The 20,000-nt window shown below is 47.6% G+C and overlaps 1 protein-coding gene across 1 annotated transcript; it reads left to right on the top strand.

Annotated features, from left to right (window-relative positions):
• The first annotated feature begins 3,662 nt into the window (after window positions 1–3,662).
• On the top strand, window positions 3,663–17,152 carry YDJC (YdjC chitooligosaccharide deacetylase homolog). Its single transcript, XM_009489513.2, has 5 exons — window positions 3,663–3,820; window positions 12,466–12,625; window positions 13,385–13,484; window positions 14,443–14,620; window positions 16,822–17,152. The coding sequence occupies exons 1-5, from the start codon at window positions 3,663–3,665 to the stop codon at window positions 17,150–17,152; spliced, it is 927 nt and encodes a 308-aa protein (XP_009487788.2).
• The last annotated feature ends 2,848 nt before the right edge of the window (window positions 17,153–20,000 follow it).

Genomic DNA, 20,000 nt, shown 5'->3' with positions numbered 1-20,000 from the left:
CGGCAGCACCGCGCCCGGCACCAGGGCGGGAGCAGGCGCTGCGCAAGCGCGCGGGCCGCCTCCGCCTCCGCCTCCGCCGCGCGGCGCGCCGGGGGCTGTAGTGCGGGCGGGCGCAGCACCGGGGCGGGCGGGCAGCACCCGGCGAGCTGTGCCCCGCAGCGGGGCTCGTACCCTCACCCTGGGTCTGGTGCCTTCAGAGCACTGGCCCACGCCCTCACCCCTGCCCTGGCCCCACACAGCGCAGGTTTCCTGAAAGACGGAGCAAACCTGCTTCTCTGTCTCACCCAAGACTGGTCCTGTCTGTGAATTTGAGGAAGTCTGGGCACCTGCAGTCCAGCTCTCCTCATAGTTACATTTCCTCACTTCTATTCAGGTTAACTCAGCTCAGATGCTGAAAATTACAGCTAACACATGCCCCTACAGCACTCTTGCATGTCGCCTACCTCAACCTCTGCAAAAGCCCGCTCATTTTCTTTTCCTTTCTGCGCTACACCTCACCACAGTGCCCTTCTACATCCCCTGCCCTGGCCGACTGACCAGCCAGTTTTGTACCTGGGCTATAGGTCATTTTGGGGAGTGCAGCCTCAGAGCTGCATGCTGCATTAGCTTCTTGCAGGAGCTCCATCTCTGCTGCAAAGGAGGTTGGAATTGGCTGAGGCATCCCACTGCTACTAAGAGGAGACCGAGATGGGCGCTGACAGCGTGAACACAAATGTCTTGTTTCCTCTGAAAACCAGCCATCAGTAGAGGGATGAAAAGGCTTTAATTTAAGCATTTCTACAGAAGCCACTGAACTTCCAAGAATTTTTAAATCTTTGAGGCTGGGGAAGAGAAGAAACTGTTAAAATCCTTTCATTTAAAAAATTTATTTTACTTTGTCTTATTCAAAGGTCTTTTACAATTCACATTTTCAACAAAATTTCATGCAAGGAAAAGACAAACCAAGTCCTACTGTGCTACCATTGTAATCCCAAATGAACTAACTCTCTGCAGCCAAGGGAAGAAGAAAAAGAAAATACATTTTTTATGTCAACATGTCAACAGACGGCTTGTTGGAAGCATTAATTGTTAGGAAATGCTTTTGTGAAATACAGGAAACCTCTAAATCTGCTACTGAATAACTCAAAGTTCAGGGAAAGAAATTCAAGCTCAAAACCAATGAAGCACTTGGGGATGGAGAGAGCTCCTGATGGCTTCTGCAACTAAGATAGGGTAGGGCTGTGTTTTGTTTCATTTAAGGTGGAAGATGCAGCCTGTGCTTAGTACATGTCTTGGCTTTTGCAGCTCCACCAGAAACGCTGGCCAATATTCTCATTCATGCCTTCACCGAAGAGGAGAGACTAGCCAGAGAAAGTCTGCCTTGCCTTTCAGCTCCAGGTTGAATTTGTAAGAGACTTTCCTCCAGACTATGTAGGGTTTGGCTGCAAGGGCTATTTCGGCAGCCAGCTGGGGTATGCAGGCTGCAGAGGAAACATCGTGCTGGGATCCAAGGGGGATGTGGCACAGTGGCAAGATTTGCTTGCTGGGGAGTGTTTGCTTCCAGTCACAGGAAAGAGAGCTGGATAAACAGGAATGAAATCGGAAAAGAAAGCTTCCAGGAACTACATTCAATATTTAAGAAGGATCTTACTGTTAATAGCGTTAAACACATACTAAGGCTAAGAAGGCTGAGAAGCCAAGCTTTGTCTAAGATTCTTATGTAGTGCCTCTCACCTGTGCAGAGGCAAGCAGCATTGACAGTACTAGAAAGAGGCCCCAGTCCCAGTGTGATCCCTGCTTCCTAGGACAGGTTAACAGCAACAACCAAGACAGCTACCCTGAATCCATGGACATGTTACCCCAGCACTTTCTGAACGATCACTCTCTCCCTGCCCCAAATATCAGTTTGTTGTTTCTTCTGCAATAGGAGGAGTGGGTGAATATTTTGGAGTAACGTTACAGACCAAGAAGGGGTGTGTTCTACATTGATAGAACTTCATCATCTTCTTCCACAGGTGAAAAATGCAGGCTGATAATATCTCCCATTCAACATTTCTAAGCCTCTCAGTGCTTTCACTTTCATTCTGGTAGATCAAGAGTAGCTTTTCTGCAGTAAGAAAAAGCAGCAGTTCAATGCCAGGACAAACAGGATTTTACATACAGCCTGATGGAGAACTGGCTTACATCCAGCACTGAACGACAGCACGTTAGAAGTTGCCCTTCCTGGAGCTGTCTTCTGTTCTCCCTGCCTTTCCCCAGCCCTGCATCGAGAGCTGCGGGGACTTCTGACGAGGCTGTGCTGAACAGCAGCTCCCAACTCGCACTTGAGTTGACACCGCCAGCAAACCGAGGCAGGGGAAAACCAAGCAAGTGGCTGCTGTGGAGGTCACGGATTGAGGGATTTTATATTCATGGCATTGTTGGGATGATCAATTTTGCACTGGAGCAACCGAAGAGCACGAACTGAATTGCTTATCCCACCTGCAGCTACAGGCGCAAGTCCCACCGCGGGAGCCTGGCGCAGAGGAGCCCCCTCCTTGCGCTGCTTGGGGCAGCGAACACCGAGAGCCGGCGGCACGGCGCAGCGCCTGCCGCCGCGGCAAGGCCACGGAGCCGCAGCCCAGGCCCTTCCCAGCGCTCCGGCCGGCCCCGGAGCTCCCCGGCCGCGCCCAGCCCCGCCGGCCCCGGAGCTCCCCGGCCGCGCTCAGCGCCGCCGGCCCCGGGACCCGCCGGCAGCGCGGCTGCAGCCGGCCGGCGCTGCGAGGCGCGGCCGCCAGGGGCCGCCGGCGGGGCGGGGCAGCGCGGCGCGGCCGCCCCGGTGCTCGCAGCACTGCGGAGGCGCCGGGCTCTGCGGCGGGGCCGCCGCTCGCCGCGGGTGAGCTCCCGGCTGGGGCTGCTCGGCAGCACCGGGGGAGGGGGGATGCGCGGCGGGGCGGTGCGGGCAGAGCTCCGCCGCCGGGGCCAGCATCCCCCCCGGGGCGGCGGCAGCCGCCCACACCTGGCGGCGGCCCTGGGCACGGGAGCGGGCAGGAGCGGAGGTACGCGCCGGCCCGGGGCGGGGGGCGGCTGGCGGGGCCCCTGCTGCAGCGGGAGGGCAGGGCCCGGGCCGCGCCGCCGGAGGCCGCTCCTTCCCGGTTCTCCCCGGGCAGACACGGGGCGGCCGCGCCACGGCCCGCGCCTCCCTCCGGCCGCGCCGGATGGGGCCGGGGATCGGTGACAGCCAGGCGTCGCGGCTGCGGGGCTGCCTCGCACCGGTGCTATTTCACCGGGGCACCGCGGGCGAGGGTGTGCAGCGGGGAACGGAATTTGAGCCCCTGACGCACCCTCAGTCGATTAAATCAGCCCACGAAGTCCCCGACCTTTTGCACGCTCCTCATCTACAGCAATACAAAGTGCAGGCAGGCCTTTGCTCCCGCAAAGAAAGGCAAAGGCAGGCTCTGGTGCTCTCGCTGCAGGAGCAGGCAGGTGCGGTGCGGCCCGGGGGCCACACGCAAATCCGGCTGCTGTGCCAGCTGGGAGGCAAGCGGCAGGCTGAGGTTGAGCAGGAGGAGTTAGGCAGGGGCAGAGTCACCACTGGGTTCGCCCCCGTCGAGCCTGTCTTTTCCTGTTTGCCTGTGATCTGCAGACTGCTGATTGTTCCGATTTTCCCTCCTTTACTTTTTTGCTAGGGATGACCTCTAAGGATGCTTCAGGTGAAGCTAATAGTAACTGGAGATGACTTTGGCTATTGTCCTCGGAGAAACCAAGGCATCGTGGACTGTTTCCTGGCTGGTGCGGTATCTAATGTGTCCCTTCTAGTCAACGGAAGTGCTGCAGCAGATGCAGCCAAGCTGGCAAGGAGGTAAGCTACTTTCTTTAGCTCCTTTGTGGACAGCCTCTACAGGCTATCCACGGAAACCCAAGCCTCTAAAATTTAGTATTTTGTAGCCCTAGTATAAACACTGTATCATAGCCCATGCTGGTATAAGAAAACTGGATTCCAGACGTATTTACTAAGACTCTTCATAGTAAAACCAGTATCCTGCCAAACATACCCATAATGGCTCTTTCTCTGGTATTAGCTGCTGCACTTTTTTTTTTTTTTTTTCCCTCGGGAGAGGAAGCCACTTACACTATTTGACTAGTGGAGTTTGGGTTTGTTGAACTTTCTTTTCCCACGCTTCTAAAAGATGCACCATCAGAATGGAAGTCCACACTATATACCCAGACCAAGCTGCTGCCCCTAAAACTATTAAAGCTTAACGGCACAAATCTTTAGATCTCATTTAATTTGATGCATTTTGGCTAGGCTGAACACAGGGTCAGCCAGGTTCATTGCAGAATCAGGGAAAGGTGTGACTGTGAGGGACAAGTTATGAATCTGGGCAGTGGAAAACTTGATTTTTCCACCCCCGAAACCTTTAAAGCACCTCAATATTTCTATTAATTCTAGGCTTGATAGATCCATTTGTAAAAACTGCATACGTGAAGAGAGGGACAATACCTTTTACCTGCCTTCTACCTACAACCTTTATTCCTTCACAAACTTTTCAGAGGTTGCTGGCACAGTTGGCTCTGTAGCAAATCAAATGCTATGTGTTGTTCTCATGGACTAGCCCAGCAAATCCTTTAATAGGAAGTATTACTTGCATTTAGAAGGTAAAACCCAGTTAATGCTTCAGCTCCAGTGTGGGCAGGCACTTGGAAGCAGGACTGTGTCCTGAAAAGAGAGAGCAGCAGGGTTGAGAAACAATTTAGGAAAGCAGCGATGCTGGTACTAGAAGAACTGAGACCTTATGCTTCAAATACAGCTGCTGCAGGGGACAGTTTCATGACAGTCATGCTGTCCTTGTTCTCCTTGAGCATATTCCCCCATTTTGGCTGTGATTTTAGGGGTATTTGGAAATTTTTTTCAGCCTGTAGCTTCTTTGGTGTTGGGTGGTTGGGAAAGCCAGGGTGTGGTGTCAGTGGCAAACTGGTCTTCTGTTAAAAAGGTTAGAGGTTACACACAAACACTGGGAGAGGAACTGCCTCTGGGGTGGTAAGGGGAGAGGCAGAAGGACACAACACTGTTGAGATGCCTAAAATCCTTATAGTAAATGAAAAAAATGAAATGTAAAACAAGGAGATAAAAGCCCGCAATTCTGTCAGACACAGAGGCACTGTGAAACCCTTTAAGCCCCAATGCTCTGGTAATGTTGTCAGCTATTTTAGCCATGGTCTTTAGTAGGCTTTTAAATATAGAATCCACCTGGCCTCATTTCCATAGCCAGAAAGTAGGCCGTGTAATCAGAGGTTTAAAAAGCATCTTTGAATCCAGGTCATGACACTTGTGCTGACAGCTGATACGGGTGTGAAGCCAGGTTGGAGGGCAGGTGACAGCAGAAGCTGCAACCTGCTGCTACAATTTCATTCTTTTGGGGGGTAGTTTTGAATTGTAAATTGAATGAAATTGATTAAAATCTATTTCTGAGAATATAAGCAGGTTCACTTTGGGAACATCCGTCAGCACTGAAGATCAGCAGCCCAGGTTCTGCAGTTTGTCATTTGTGTAACTCTGCAGCTGTATTCAGCCCTTTCCATGCATTGGGGAAACATTTGCAGGTTTGGGGAAAAGGGTTTGTCATCTTCTAATGCAAGCCCCACTTCAGGCGCTGCTAGTACACGTGCATTTAATTGCCACCTGTGCATGTAAACAAACCCTTGTGTCACCCCTAAGATATTTGTTCCTCCATTGCAAAGGTTCGCACAAACTCTTTTTAGACACAGATGTCTAATAGGTCAGGCTTACTAGAAGTGTCATTGAATCCTCCTTATCTTGTGGTGCAAAAATGTGAAAGTATCACTGTTGCTTGCCTGCCTTGCCACTCTTCCCCCTGCTTGGTGTTGTCTCCCATCCCACTGTGAATGTTGAGGCTTTGCAACATTTTGCATTTTATGGGATGAAAATCTGCCCTGTTTTTTCTCCCCATGTTTGCCTTGCCCCCCAGGCACCCAACTAAGCAAGTACTATGTATATACACAATATATATACACACATACATATATGCTTAACTCCACAGCAGACATTTCAGCCTTGACCAGTGGTGTAAGCAGGGAGGCTGGATCTATCACCAGCTGAGAGAAGAGGCTTGAAGCAAGTAGCTTATTCTTTCCTGTGGTGCATGCCAGTGGTGTGGGATTTGGTCTTTTGCACAGGTGGTGCCAGGATTGTCAGAGTGCTGGACTGTTTCTATGGCTTGTGGAGATTACCTGGGTGCTTCTTGATTAACTGTCTATGACATGGTTGCTCGTCACTGCAGGTCTTGAGCTCTCTCTCCTCACCTGGTCTTCAGTTAATTGGACACAGGCAAAGCTAATTAGTAACAAGACAACTTTTCTTGCAGGATAGTCCTCCTTAAGTACCTCATGCTGCTCTGCAATGTTAGGATTCAGCATCCTTCAGAAAGGAATGCAGTTTCTCTGGAATTTCATTCTTACCTTCATTTTCACGGTAATTCTGCAGGCTTCTGGGTATACCATCTGTTGCCCCGTGTTTTGATTAGAGGCCTTGGCAGAAATGTGATGGTAGTCAGCAGATCTTTGTACCAGCTCTAGCATAAACTAATTGCAAAACAGCAGAACCAAGCAGTAAATAATACACCTTCCCTAAATCTAGGTTCTGGATCTTGGGCTTTTCTCATTCACAGTCACAACTGGGCTAAATGAAGGCACCCACTCACTTCAGGCAGAAGAAGTTTCAGCAGAGGCCTGATTCATGACCAAACAACAAACCTATTGATAGCAACTGCTAGAGCAGTACATAACCAGAACAGCAGGCGGGAGAAAAGACTTCTGTTGTAGGTTTTCTTTCACTAAGTCAAAACTTTTCTCTTTATGGGACATAGACTGACTGCGACTTCCTGGCTATCTATATAAAATAATCTTGATTTTCTACTTACCAAGCCCCACCTTGAAGTCAGCCAGTCTTCCTAGTGCTTATTCCAGAGCCTTTCCCAGAGATTGGAAGGGTTATTTCGTTACCTGAAATTAATAGGTTCCTTAATTTTTCTTTAGAAATACGGAGATAGCAGAAATAGAGACACCTAAGATTGTTTGCCACCATATTTTCCCTCCCTTTTATCAACCAGCTCAGTTCTGACTGAGCATTAGGACCCTTTTCCAGATGATTATATCCAAATACTTGATGAAGAGTGATGTAATTTAGAACACAACCTCAGTCTTCCTGGGTTTTTTTTCAGTTTAAATGCTGAACATCAGCTACACAAAAGCTGAAGCCCCCTCAACATCTGGGTACATTTAACAGAAGAATCTAACAAAACCACATTTAATTGCTGTCTATGTTTTCACTTCCTTTCCCATCAACACTAATTGCAAAATGTGTGTGTAAATTGTGACTTAATTCTGACCCTCCCAGTCAACATCTGACTAATCTAGAAGTCTCTCATGCTTTCTCATCACCCTTTTATCTGACTGTTAATCACAAGGAAGACAGTTCCACTGCTGAACTGTGTTTGAATTAGGGGTGGGGCCCAATCTGAGGCCTTAAATGAGAATTGCAGATCATATTAACTTTACTGGCAGCAGCACTTTTTGCTGATGTAAGGTCATGGACACAGGAGCTTCAGTTGATACAAAGATGTAATTAAAAAGAAAGTCACATCCCTAAGCTATGTTACAGTACCAGTTCTTAACACTGCAGAGGCTTTGGAGTGTTTTGTCCAGCAGGAGTAAGTCCTTAGCAGTAATGGAGCAAGACAAGATGCTGTTTGATGAAAGACAGTTAGAACTTATAGTTCGCTGAAGGGTGAAAGGAGGCGGGGGGGGAAATGATGAAAATGCCAACATGGAGAAACTAAGAGGTGCACTTTTTCGCACAAAGCGCAGCCTTGCTTTGTCTGGCTTCAGACACTTGTTTACTGAAGCAGGATGTCTAGATACAGATATTTACATGAGGCTCTTATGTGCGTCACACTTGGGCTGAAACCTAATGAACCAGTAATTTCCTGGACACAAACAGGATGCTGAAGGTGGGATCTGTTTACCCATCAAGGAAAAGGGTAAGTGCCATGCTTATGCCAGAGCATGCAGCCTTCAGCAAGACAATTGGGACTGGGCTCGGGGAATCACATCATTCCCACAGCCACTGCAGCTGCTCCCAGGAGCACAGGGACTGCACAGAGTCCATGCCATGGCTGGGCGGGCCCCGGGGCACTTACTCATCCACCAACCTCAGAAATGTGCAAAGCTGGTGGGCACTTTAAAAGAGTGACTCAGTATAGTAACGGTCTCCGGGGACCCTTTACTGCTAAGGATATGAATGAACAGGGATTGCAACTGCACAAAAGCCCATTGCCTCAGCAGAGCCATTTGTTCAGAGCACTCGTGTGGCAAAACAAGCAACTACTTGAAGAGGAAGCAGTTTAGCTGATTGTATTTCCTCTCTCTATTTGATGACTGGGCTTTGCTTTTTTGACTCAGAAATCTTTCCAGACTGAATTCCTTGTTGCCCCTTGTAGCATTTGTTGTAAGGGTATCTCCTTCCCCCCCCCCCCCCGCCCATTTTCTCTTTTCTTTTCCACACCTCTACAGCAGATGCTGACCAGAGAACCACAGAGCCAGGCTGGCTTTAACAGCCAACTTTCTGAGTGGAAGCAGCTTGCTAATGGACTAACCTTAGTGGCTACAGAAGCTACTGGCCTGAACCTCTTCTCAACAAGCTCACAGACAGCCCAGTCTAATGCTCCTTATGCTATAGGAGCACCCATTTGGTAGACACTGTCCTTTGGCTTTATCAGGAGTGAGCTGAACCCTTCTGCTAAATCCTGCTTCACCTCTGTGCATTCTCCATGGCAGTAGGACAGACTTGCAAACACCTAGACATGGGCCTCTCCAAACAGATTGTGGAAGAGTCATTGCTGCTTAAAACAACCACCAAAATGAGCTTAGAGACACCAAGCAGATTCCTCAGCATCATTTTGTTTTGGCAACGGTAACTGTTTGCAGTGCTTCTATCGCAGAAACTAAACTGTTGCTTGAAGCTTGGTGCCAATTGTTTTATTTTGAATCTTGGGTGGAGCAATTAGCAGTTAGACTTGACTGGCAATGACCAGCAGGGCTCACCCTGTCCCGTCTGTAAAGGACTTAGGCAGAGGAGTGGGGATGAGGCCAAACCCACAAGAGCTGAGCTCTGTTCCCAGTGTGGCATCACATGCTATATAAGCTGCTTGAGCTGCTGGTCTGTGCTTCAGTATTTCAGCCAATAAAATAGCAGATACTTTATGGTCTTTGAAAAGATGTGGGCAACTATAAAGTATGTTTGTGTAGCAGAAACAAACATCTGCCCTCTGAAAAGGGGGCCCTTTCGGGATACTCCCATAATTTGACTTTTCTCCCTGCCTTTTTTACAATACAGCATGCCTTGGCATTGCTCTTTGGTTGCAGAAGCTGTATTTCAGTGGTGAGAGGCACTCAGGAGCAAGAGTTAGTCCAGTGTGTGTAGTAGTCAGTAGGAAGAAAGCCTGTTGGTTCAGTCTTAAAGCCCAAGCCTCCGGACAGGACAGAGCATGACTGAAGCCCTGTCTCCCAAGGTACAGCTCAGCTAATACTATAAAGCTTTAAGTTTTGCTCATGTTTTCATCTCATTGCACTTAGGACTTCAGATACTTATGTGCTGTTAGGACTGTTAGGAATGAACACCGGGCAGCAGGACATTTGGTGCTGAATAGGAGCATCATCTGGCTCATTGCATCCAGAGGACACACACGTATTTCGGTACAGGAAAATGCTAGCTAGCAGCAGAACCCTGCTGTGTCCACTGCATTGTCCTCCATCCCGTATCCTTACAGCTTTCCCAGCATGCCTGCTTCTGTGCATCTCCCACAAATGAATAGTTCTGAACAAGTTTCTCATGTGCTGCGTTTTGAGTTTTGGTTTCAGCCCCTGTATCCCAGAGTCATTAAACACAAGCAGTTCCTCTTTAGATGCCTCAGCATGGACAGTCTGTCAAACCAGCCAGGACTAACTCTAAGAGAAAACTATTAAGATATTCAGCTGGTGTTAGCCAAAGCTCCGAAACATGCTCTAATGTTACAGTCAGAGTCTCCCCTTACAGTGAGAACAAGGCCAGCTCTCTCTGCACTTCCACATTCTGCACATTCCCCAGCTCTGGGGCTGGTTTCGGCTCAGGCGGAGGAGCGGCTCTAATGTTACGTGGTGCAGTGCTTGGCTCCTTGGTGTCCCACACCTGTCGGAGGGGCTTGCCTTTTCCTGGAAATAGCTTCCCTCGCAGCATTTGAGGCATTGCACAATTGGAGGTAGTTCATTCGATGCTCCTGGGAGACAACACTGAGAGGCTCAGCTGTTCATTTCTTGCCCTCCCACAACACATGAGAAGGAGAGTGCTCAACAAAAAAAAGTCTTCCATCTGCTGATTCATGGTAACACATGAATCCTTTTTCTTGGAGACAGCAGTGGCTGTGGTACAAATAATGCTATCAGCTGATGCAGTCAGAGCTTCCCAGAGACATGATAAAGAATCTGGGGTGGACATTTGAAAAAAACCAAACCAAAACCACAGACTCCCCCTCTGCCTTTGGGCTCATGCAGGGTACACAGCAGGTCACAGGATGGAGGGGAAGCCCTCCTGCACTGTAGCAGCCTCCTGCCCTGCCATCAGCTGCCTGCTTAAGGGCCCCCACTCCAAATGACAGCATCTTCCAGTTCTTGTATTAGCAAGGAGTTAGTGTGCACGTCATGTGCTCAGGCCCCATGTATGAAAACCAGATGAACATTTATCATCAATTATATAATCGGGCCCTGCTGCAGAGAAATCACTGAATCAGAACAGCCAGAGAGGACCTTTCTCTCCACAAGCTGTTTTCCTCCACTAAGCAAACATTCTACCTTCCTTATCACACAGCGGACTGGAAAGACATGGACCCATTTTGTTTCACAGAGCTGTCCATACAACTTCACTTGTAACATTTATGTCTTTGAGAAGGAGCAGTAGCTAGCACCAGGCTATGCCATCCACCTGGAGCATGAGACATGGAAGCGCCAGGGAAAAAGACTTTCAGTCCTGCAAGGGCCAAAGCCTTAGGACCTGAAGGAGTTAAATGGCTCTGACTTGGCCCAATCCATCCACAATCGTTCTGTCTCCAGGAACTTGGTGCTTCACTAGTCAGCTTCAGGGCAGCAGGCAGAAGGGAAAGATCTGGTTTTTGCATGCTTTGCTTAAACGGAGATTGCTTTTGTTTTCCTCCTTGTGGTACAAGGGCTGTAATAGGGGCAGACCATGTCCAGTTTTAGCAGCTCCATGCAGAAGTTCCAGGAAGGATTTAAAGCACCACAGACTTGTTGCCTTGAAATTAACTCTGCACCATGACTCAGACTGGGAAGCACAGAAGGAACATTGCAGTTCTCTCATTTACTTGCTGGGTCAGCCAGAGGCCAGGGGTTGTCTTGGAAAAAGTTTCAAAGCATCATTTTGGCCACTGATTCTGAGGATCTCCAGAAATGCTAATGAAACTCAGCACAAATCTGAGCGCTCACAGGTCTTGTTTTTATCGTAGGGCAATCCACAGCACAGACCAAGAAGGAAACACCAGCACTCTGCAAAGCCCTGTGGCTGAGAGGAGCTCTGCAGCTACACTAGCTCCGTAGTTTGTTTCTTTTTTTTTTTTTTAATGTTGCAGAGTGCAACTAGTTAATAAATTGTACCATTGTGATTCCTTAGGAAGGCTCTAGATTTACACTGCTGACCTCCCTGCAGTAATCCTTCATCTGCGCCAGAGAGATGCTACTTTGTACAGCTTAGCCTTGTCACTCAGTGAGTGATCACCTGCACCAGGAGACAGAAACCCAGCCACTGCGGGCAATTTCAGCTGCAGCCGCTTGGACCAGGAAACCCTGAGACTCAAGACAGTATTTATACTTGTAGCCTATGCTGTTGCCATTAAACAGAGCCCAAGGCAGCTGTTTATATGACTGGATTCTACTTAAGGGCAGCTTTAGAAGTTGTCAAGTAAAACTCAAATGTCTCATAAATGTAGCATCTTTAATAGGGTAAACAACTCAAGGGAATATCTAGCAAAGGCTAATGAAGTGCTTTAGAAAAGGGTTGCAAGGTCCAGATTTCTCTGTTAGTCACTAGTGACTACAGGGCAGTAACTAGTAGCATGCAGTTACAGCATTTAGTGCAGTTACAGCATTTGGCCTGAGATACCTGGTGGCTGCTCTCTCCACAGGAGTTAAGGGTGAGAACGCAGCTGGGGGACTCCCACAGACTGGCCCTTGGCCGACTGCACAGGATTATTACCTGGAGATACTCTGCTCTGGTTACTGTTCTGCGTTACCTTATAGAAGAGCAGAGATATGAAGATGTACTCCAGTGAGTACACCACCACTTTTTAGATCAGACTAGATCTTTCACTGAAATCTCCCGCTTTGGCCATAGTAAGGTAGGCAGAGGTGCAAAGCTTAACAGACATTTCATTCCTTTTACAGATACAACATCCCAATAGGCCTGCATGCCAACCTCTCCGAGGGCTCTCCTGTATGTGAGGTGCTCAAGACAAACTCTTCTTTGCTCAACCAAGATGGATTCTTCCATGGGAAAATGGGATTCAGAACAGCTCTATCAAAAGGTCTCCTGAATATGTCAGAGGTAGGAGAAAACCACATACAACCATGCAACTTGCTTTCCTGATACAGATCAGCTTGCACTTACCCCAGCACATAACAGCTGAAGATCTTTCCCAGGTCCCAGCTGTGAGTAAGCTTAGAGACAAATCTTGAATGCATTGCCTGGGCAGCTGGAGCTGGCTTTCTGATTCCTGGGCCTAATTCTGCCAAAGGCTCTGCAGCTTTTGAGAACTCATTCCTCCCTGCTGCAGTGCCTGCATACACTAATGTCCTGTTAACTACTTATCCGAGGGGGCAGAAGAGGCATTGGAACAGATACTTACAAAGAACCTAGAGATCAGTAAAGGGAAAATGTTAGAGAAGTGCTAAGTAGGCAGTAGGCTTTTCATCACTTTGTGAGAGGCTTTTGTTCCCTAGGGAGATGGCTGGCTTTGCCTCATGAGCAAGGATGAATGTGTTCAAGTGATCAAAACTGCCTGTGGGATATGAGTACCCATTTCCCCATTCATTTTAAAGGGAAATGGGTATTCAAATATCCTATGTATTCTAGAAAATCCCAGTATCAGGACCATACACGTAACCAGTATCATAAGGAGACCCATGTATAGGGGAGGTTCTGGGCAACCCAGCAGCATTGCATGTCCATTCATATACCATAGCACTTTGTGCCTCCCAGGGCCAGGTCCCGAGCACTGGCCAGCAAGGTCTCCAGCAGCCCCCCCGCGCTCTCCTGATCTCAGCCTGCTGACAGGTCTTGCTCTGACCCTTCTCTGCTGCGCAGGTGAAGCAGGAGCTAAAGGCCCAGGTGGAGCTGTTCCATGAGCTGACGGGTCACCTACCTCCTCACATGGATGGGCACCAGCACATCCACGTCCTCCCAGGTAAGAAGGGAGCCCTCTTCTTCCCAGCGCTGAGCACGTGAGAGTCAGCTCACAGGGGACTGCCCTTGCCATGGCTCCCTGTTTGGGCAATAAACCTCACCATAAGACACTTGCTTTACAATTGCAGTTTGAATGTTCCCACCTGGGCCCCAGGGAGACAGTCGTGCCTGGGCCCAAATCAGCGGCTTGGTGACCTGGGTCTTCCTGTAGCAGCACAAGGGGAATAATGGCACAAATGGCCCAAATTACACCTTTTCCTCCAAGGACTGATAATTCATCTCAGCCTCCTAATTCCATGCCCCTGCCCACATTGAAGGAGGCAGGCCAGGGCCAGCAGCAGACTGGCCAGTTTAAACTGGAATGCTTGAGTCTGGGAAAGCTGGTAGCTCCTTCAGGTGCTAGGGGAACTCCATCCTGTCAGTTGTGTTTCCACGCCAATCTCTGCCTGCAGGTCTCAGCATGCTTTACAGAGGTGGGCAAGTATGTTTGTCCTTGTTTTGCAAATCAGGTCATTGTGGTACAGAGATGGGAAACTGAATGCGCAAAAAAATCCAGATTTCCCCACTCCAGCACTCAGCTGCCTCTGGATGACATCGCTCTTGGCAGTTTACCCTCACAACAAATCTGGCTGTGCAGGGACTTGATGAAGAACTTGTTTGTGACAGTGCAGTCACCTCTGGTGCACTCTAGGACCACAGTCACTAACTTAGAAGGGGTTGCTGGACTAACAGCACTGAAGGGGAGACAAGGCACCTATAGCAGATGTTGAGACAGTAATGTCCCCAATATAGAAGGGATGAAGATGAAGAAACTGTTTTGGCAGAATAGAACCAAATGGGATTATATTTTCTTAAACATGGAAAGACCTCTCTTTCTAAAAGAGAGGTAACAGCTTTCAGGGGACATGATGAGCTAGTTATCTAATTCCTGGCTTAAGTGTCTCTGTTTTTACTTACAGAGGTCAGGCATGTATTTGCAGAGGTGTTAGAAGAATATGGGATTAAGTACACACGTGTCCCAATAGAGCCAGGCCTTCATAACTGTGACTGGATTCCTCCATCCCTGATGGACTTTTACCTGGGAGTAGAAGAAGATTCTTTTAACACAGTGGATGTGTTTACAAGGCATGGAATAAGGTAAGACGGGCATTACTCATCCTTTTAGTAGTAAAGCTTTAAGATCTTACCAGTTCCTGATAGCATCTTTTCAGAATGGAACACCTTTCTCTTTCTGCTTTGGGGCTTACAAGAAGGTTCAGGAGTAGAAAAGTGCTGGGGGCACTACGGCTTAGTAAGCAGATTTGTTTGAACAGCGATGACTCACTTCCCACCTGAAAGGGGTTGTTCTTTTCAGGGTATTTCTCAGCCTTTCTAGTGAAGCAGCATTATCCTGGCATCAAGGACTATAGGAGGCTGAAGTGCTGTATCAACACTGAAATTTTAAAAGTATGATCTAGGGAAAGTTTTCAGGAAATAACTTTTCATCTCCCTGGAATAGTGGAGAAAGGGTTTTAGGCACCTGGAAAGAGACTGATGAGAAACAAGTGTTTGTTGTTAAGGGGAGGCAAGGAGCTGAGAGAGCTTGCAGTGCCACAGCAGGTGATCACTGCTCTAAGCAAACAGTCTTGGCAGTGTCCTGCATCTCAGGGGCCAAACCCAAAAAGCTCAGCCCTTCCCCCGATAACATGCATTTCTTAAAAGCTTAGACAGCGCTTCATGGCTTAAAGACATTTCATTTGAGACCCTTGCAGTCACATGTCCGTTGGGGCAGATTTCATTACTTTCTCAGTCTACTGAAAAAGTTCTTTTCTTGGATTTTTTTTTTTTAATTGTTCTGAACACTAGCAGCAGCCTGGCATTTCACCATGCTCTTTCCAGCCAGAGCACACAGACTGTACTTGAACAGCCCACTTTTGAGGGAGAGAAGGACACAGCAACTCACAGAGCAGTTCATCAGGAGAGAGTAATCTTTCTTTTAGGGCAGGTTCACGACAGGGACAGCTCAGGGGAGCTTAGTGGAAACCTGCAGACTCCTGTGCTACCGAAGGGGCAGGGGTGGTGTCGGTCTACCTCCCAGAAGCCGCTGCTCTGGCGATCTGCCTCTCCAGGGGTGCAGAGGAACTGGTGGGGCTGCCCCTGGGACCCGTGCGTCTGTACCCCAGCTGCAGGACAGTGCGGGGCCGCAGCTGCAGCCGCCCTGCTCGGGCATGCACTGCGCTCCACCTCGATGCCTGGCATCAGGGGAGGCGAGGAGGGACAGACTCTTACAAAAGAAATGTGTAGCATGAGGAAACCCAGGAAAATAAGAGCACGGTCAGCTGAAGTCACAGGGAACCCAAGTCTGCAACTCAATTTCAGCATCTGCGCAAAGAGGTACCACATGGAGCCCCCGGCGTTCAGTTTATGACACTGGAGAGCACAAGACTGCTTACTGCATAGCAATGAGGCATTAGCAAGTTCAGTCAGTTTACAGTTGAAAAAAGCTAAACTTTTGTTTTCCTACGTCCTGCAAACTCTTCTCAGAGCTGAGTGTTCAGCTGCGCTCTTCCTTGATCAAGCAGGTAAAGACCCCAGCTTTGGTTTCTTCCAAAAACTGTCTCATTCTGCCCCTGCATACACTTCCACGGCCCTCCTGGGCTTGTACGTGCCACACTAGAAGAACTGGTTCGTAGCTAGACTTGAACAAAGAATTGTGTCGACGCTACATAAGAAACTCTGCCTGGGGTCCTCTTAGCTGTGTGGTCTTTGGTAGTAACAATGTTTTGCCCAGTGTTTTGTCTTTTATTATGGATCTTTGATACATTCTAGCAGAATGATTTGTTAGCAGGGTGGTTTCCATTTTATTTCAGTCACTTCTTTGTTTCCACTTAGCTGAGGGTTATTATCGAGAGATGGTTATTATTCAGGTTTTAATTGGCCTGGTAATAGTAAGTTATTTTGGTAGCATGGTATTTCTCAGTTTAGCTCTGCTCTTCCCTTTTGTGCCAACAAAATGCACCTGTAAGCTCACAGATGCCAGACAACACTTGTGCTGTGACACAGTAGGCGTAAATACAGTAATAACAGCAGTACTGGTACTGCGGCTTTGCTGGGACTTTCTGTCAGACTGAAGAACTGCTGCTTTAAATACTATCCTGGTTTCAATAAGGAAAGAAAAAGCATTAGTGGCTTGTAGTTCTGGTTTTACTTTTGTTTATAGTTAAAAGTTTTAACACCCCCCCCCCCCCCTTTTCTATCAAGTTTTAGGTACATTTTGAATCCTAATCTACTGGATATAGCACACACTTTTCTAACTGCCTCGTGAGCATTAATATCAGTGTTCCCTCCTCTGGCTACAGGTGGCCAGACATTTACATAGGTTTGAGTACCATGGGCAAGAACATGTCTGTCAGTAACATCTGGAGCGCCATCGACACTGCCATCGTGGAGTTCACGTCCAAGGCGCCCTCGCCTGCGCACCCGGCGCCACAGAACAGGACAGTAACGATTGAACTGATGGTCCATCCAGGGTACCCGAGCGTCCCACCCGTCGGCGGCTGCGGGGAAGGACCGGATGATTTCTCACAGTCCTGGGAGCGCCTCCACGAACTCCAGACATTAATTAAGCCAGAGCTGCAGAGCCATTACAAAACCAGGAACGTTCAGCTTTGTTCATTCAAAGATCTTTAAGTAAACAAGCATACATACATACCTACCTACATTTATTCATGGTCTGAAGATAGGCAGTGGCTGATGTCCCAAGAAGCCAGATCCCTGTTATCAGTGTAACGCCTCCTGGTACAGCTGACAGGAGCTGGGAAAGGCATTAGGATGTTCATGGAAGAGCAACACCCTGTGAGCAGCTACAGGCAGTACCCCAGAGCCCTGACTGGCAGTCTTTAGGATGCAGCATCTGCTTTGAATGTGACAAACCTCTTCTGCGTCACCCACTGGCACACCATTCCAGTGCAGCGTGGCAGCCGAGGCCCAGCCCCTCCTCCCAGGGCTCCTGGTGAGCAGCACGAAGACAGGCTTTGCTGCGAGACCAAGGAGCACCTAGCACCCTGACGGTTCTGATAATTTCTCTTTTTGGACTTAACTGCAAAAAAAGAAAGATGCTGGGGAGCAAGTGCTGCTTTGGGGCAACCACTCGGTGTAGGTTGCCTGTGGGAGGCCCGGAAACCTTCAGCATTTGGTTTTCTTAAAGCACCCAGTCATGGTCCCTTCCCCTCCACTCGTGCCTGCCTACTGATGGCGAGGGCGCATTGCTTCAGAGCGTTTCTCTGGTCAGAGCAGTCGGATCACAGGTTCAGCACGGTGGTGCAGCCACAGTCCATGTACAGCCTCCACCAGCAATAATCATGGCTCTTCCTATTTTTCCTATTTACATTGCCTCTTGGCATTAAGCCACCGTAGGAAAGTAACATCAGCCACAGCCCTTTCAGAGAGGCTTTTTTTTTTGTTGTTTTTTTGGATGACTTTGCAAGAACAGCAACTGTTGACCCATCTGCTATTACAGTAACTGCTGCATACGAGAGCTCACCAGCAACTGTTCCTGCACTGCCCACCGCCTCTCGTGAAAAATGCGTGGGATGGCTGCGTACCAACTGCGAGCAAGTTTTCAAGTGGAGAAGGTCCTTGTATTTGTCCATTTTTATTCCTGTCATCAAAACATTTGAACTTCAACAAAGCTCCAGTAATACTGATATGTTTAACTGCATTCTTAACTGTAGCCCTGTCGCTCACGTAAACTTTCACATGGGAAAAAAAAATTACATTGTTTATGCTAATTGTCTGCACAAGTGATCTATTTAACATGATTATTTTTGGTTAACCATTTTTTTAATATTAAAAATGTCAATATGATCATAATTCTTTTAAGTGAAAAATAAACTCAGGCCTTTTTCTATTGTAACGCTTCAGGAGGCTTTTGGTTTTAGTTATAGCTGGAGAGCAAACTAAACCCACTCTCCTGTCTGCTCTTACTGCAACTGCCTGTGGAGTGCTGAAAGGACGTCTTTTTCTATCCTTAACAGAACAGTTGGACCTTCCCTATAAAACATCTGACGAAGTTTTTGTTCTGTACAAATAGGAAAAACAGCATCAAGGATGCTTTAGAAAATATTTTTCCAGGTTCTTTCCTAAATTATTGTCAAAGAATTAATTTGATAAATTACAAGTTTGTTTTCAAAAAAACCCCATCCACTGTACTGCGCAAGTGCTACACCAAACAGCCGAGTCAGAGGAGAGCAGTAGTTACCTTTTGGAATGACTCTATTTCCGAAGCTTGTTCCACCGGCGTTAGACGGCAGAGTTCCTGCTGTGTGATAACAGAGAATAAAAAACCCGAGAGATGCTAGACCTGCAGAAAGGGGCTGAAGTTTCACAGAGCAGTCAGACCCGTGAGTGCCGCCTAGCGACTGATGATATTTTATTCACATGCAGGGATAAGCCTGACAGCAACACCGGTTATTTAATACCAGATCTCAGCTTTTTATGTAATGCAACCGTATTTTGATGGGTGTTTTTGAACCTTATTTTTCATATTTAAATCGCTCCATATTCTAACCGATGAATTTGCTCTGATCACAATCCTCAGGACATTACACACCTGTTGACCGTCATACACATTTTCTGCTAACTGAACACTGCAAACTCGACTGCAGTCTTATCAAGTTAGTTCTGTGTTGCCAGCAAAAAAAAAAAAATTTTGCAAATTCCATATTTTTAAACAAACAGCACTAAAGCCCAAATTTTCTTTTAAATTCAAGGGAATTTTAAATGGAGAAGTAAATAAAGAACTACTAAAAGACTTCTAAATAAGGAACCTTTCAATTGCATAAAACATACAGAGATAAGGAAGTAAGTTTCTCAGTGGTTCTATGAAAGCTTTAAAGACAATGCTGAGTTCAAATTAAAAACACATTCAGACCACCACCTACAAATGTCATCGTACCAGGATACTTAAAAAAATAAGTCTAAACCCCAAATCTCTCTGAAAATAAAACCATGCCACAAAGCCTTTGAGAGCAATTTTTATTAGGGTAGCAGAATGGAATTGCAGAAAGCCTATACCAGTACTCCTGGGTGTAGTTTCACCAGTACGTTGTTTTTATTTTGGATTTGAAACTGCACGTTTAGAATTCAGCATGGCTTAGGGAACCAGAGAGAACAAGAGCTTGATTTCCTGAGTTAACATAGGACTTCATACTTTGATTCTTTTTCTCCTCCATGCAGTACAGTATTTGATCTCCACCTTTTTTCAGAGGGCTGCCTACAAACAAAAGCCATCACTTAGGTTACACATCTTGTAGTTTAGAAATAGAACTATGAAGAACACACAAAGAGAACTGATAGCAATATCTGTCTTCTATGTGACCTTTACAGATGAAATCGAATAGCCGGCATAGCGCTGCTGTAGGCCTGTGTGAATCGACTGGAGTTCCTTGAATTACAGAGCCCTTCCAGTTCCCTTTCAATGGCATCCAAGTCACACCGATTCAAATAAATGCAGTCTTTGACCTGAGAGGCTTACAAC

This window comes from Pelecanus crispus, chromosome 11 (genome assembly GCF_030463565.1).
Source record: "Pelecanus crispus isolate bPelCri1 chromosome 11, bPelCri1.pri, whole genome shotgun sequence".
Classification (NCBI taxonomy): Eukaryota; Metazoa; Chordata; class Aves; order Pelecaniformes; family Pelecanidae; genus Pelecanus; species Pelecanus crispus.
Note: the sequence above shows the minus strand (reverse complement) of the source record. Positions and strands in the feature narration are given on the sequence as shown.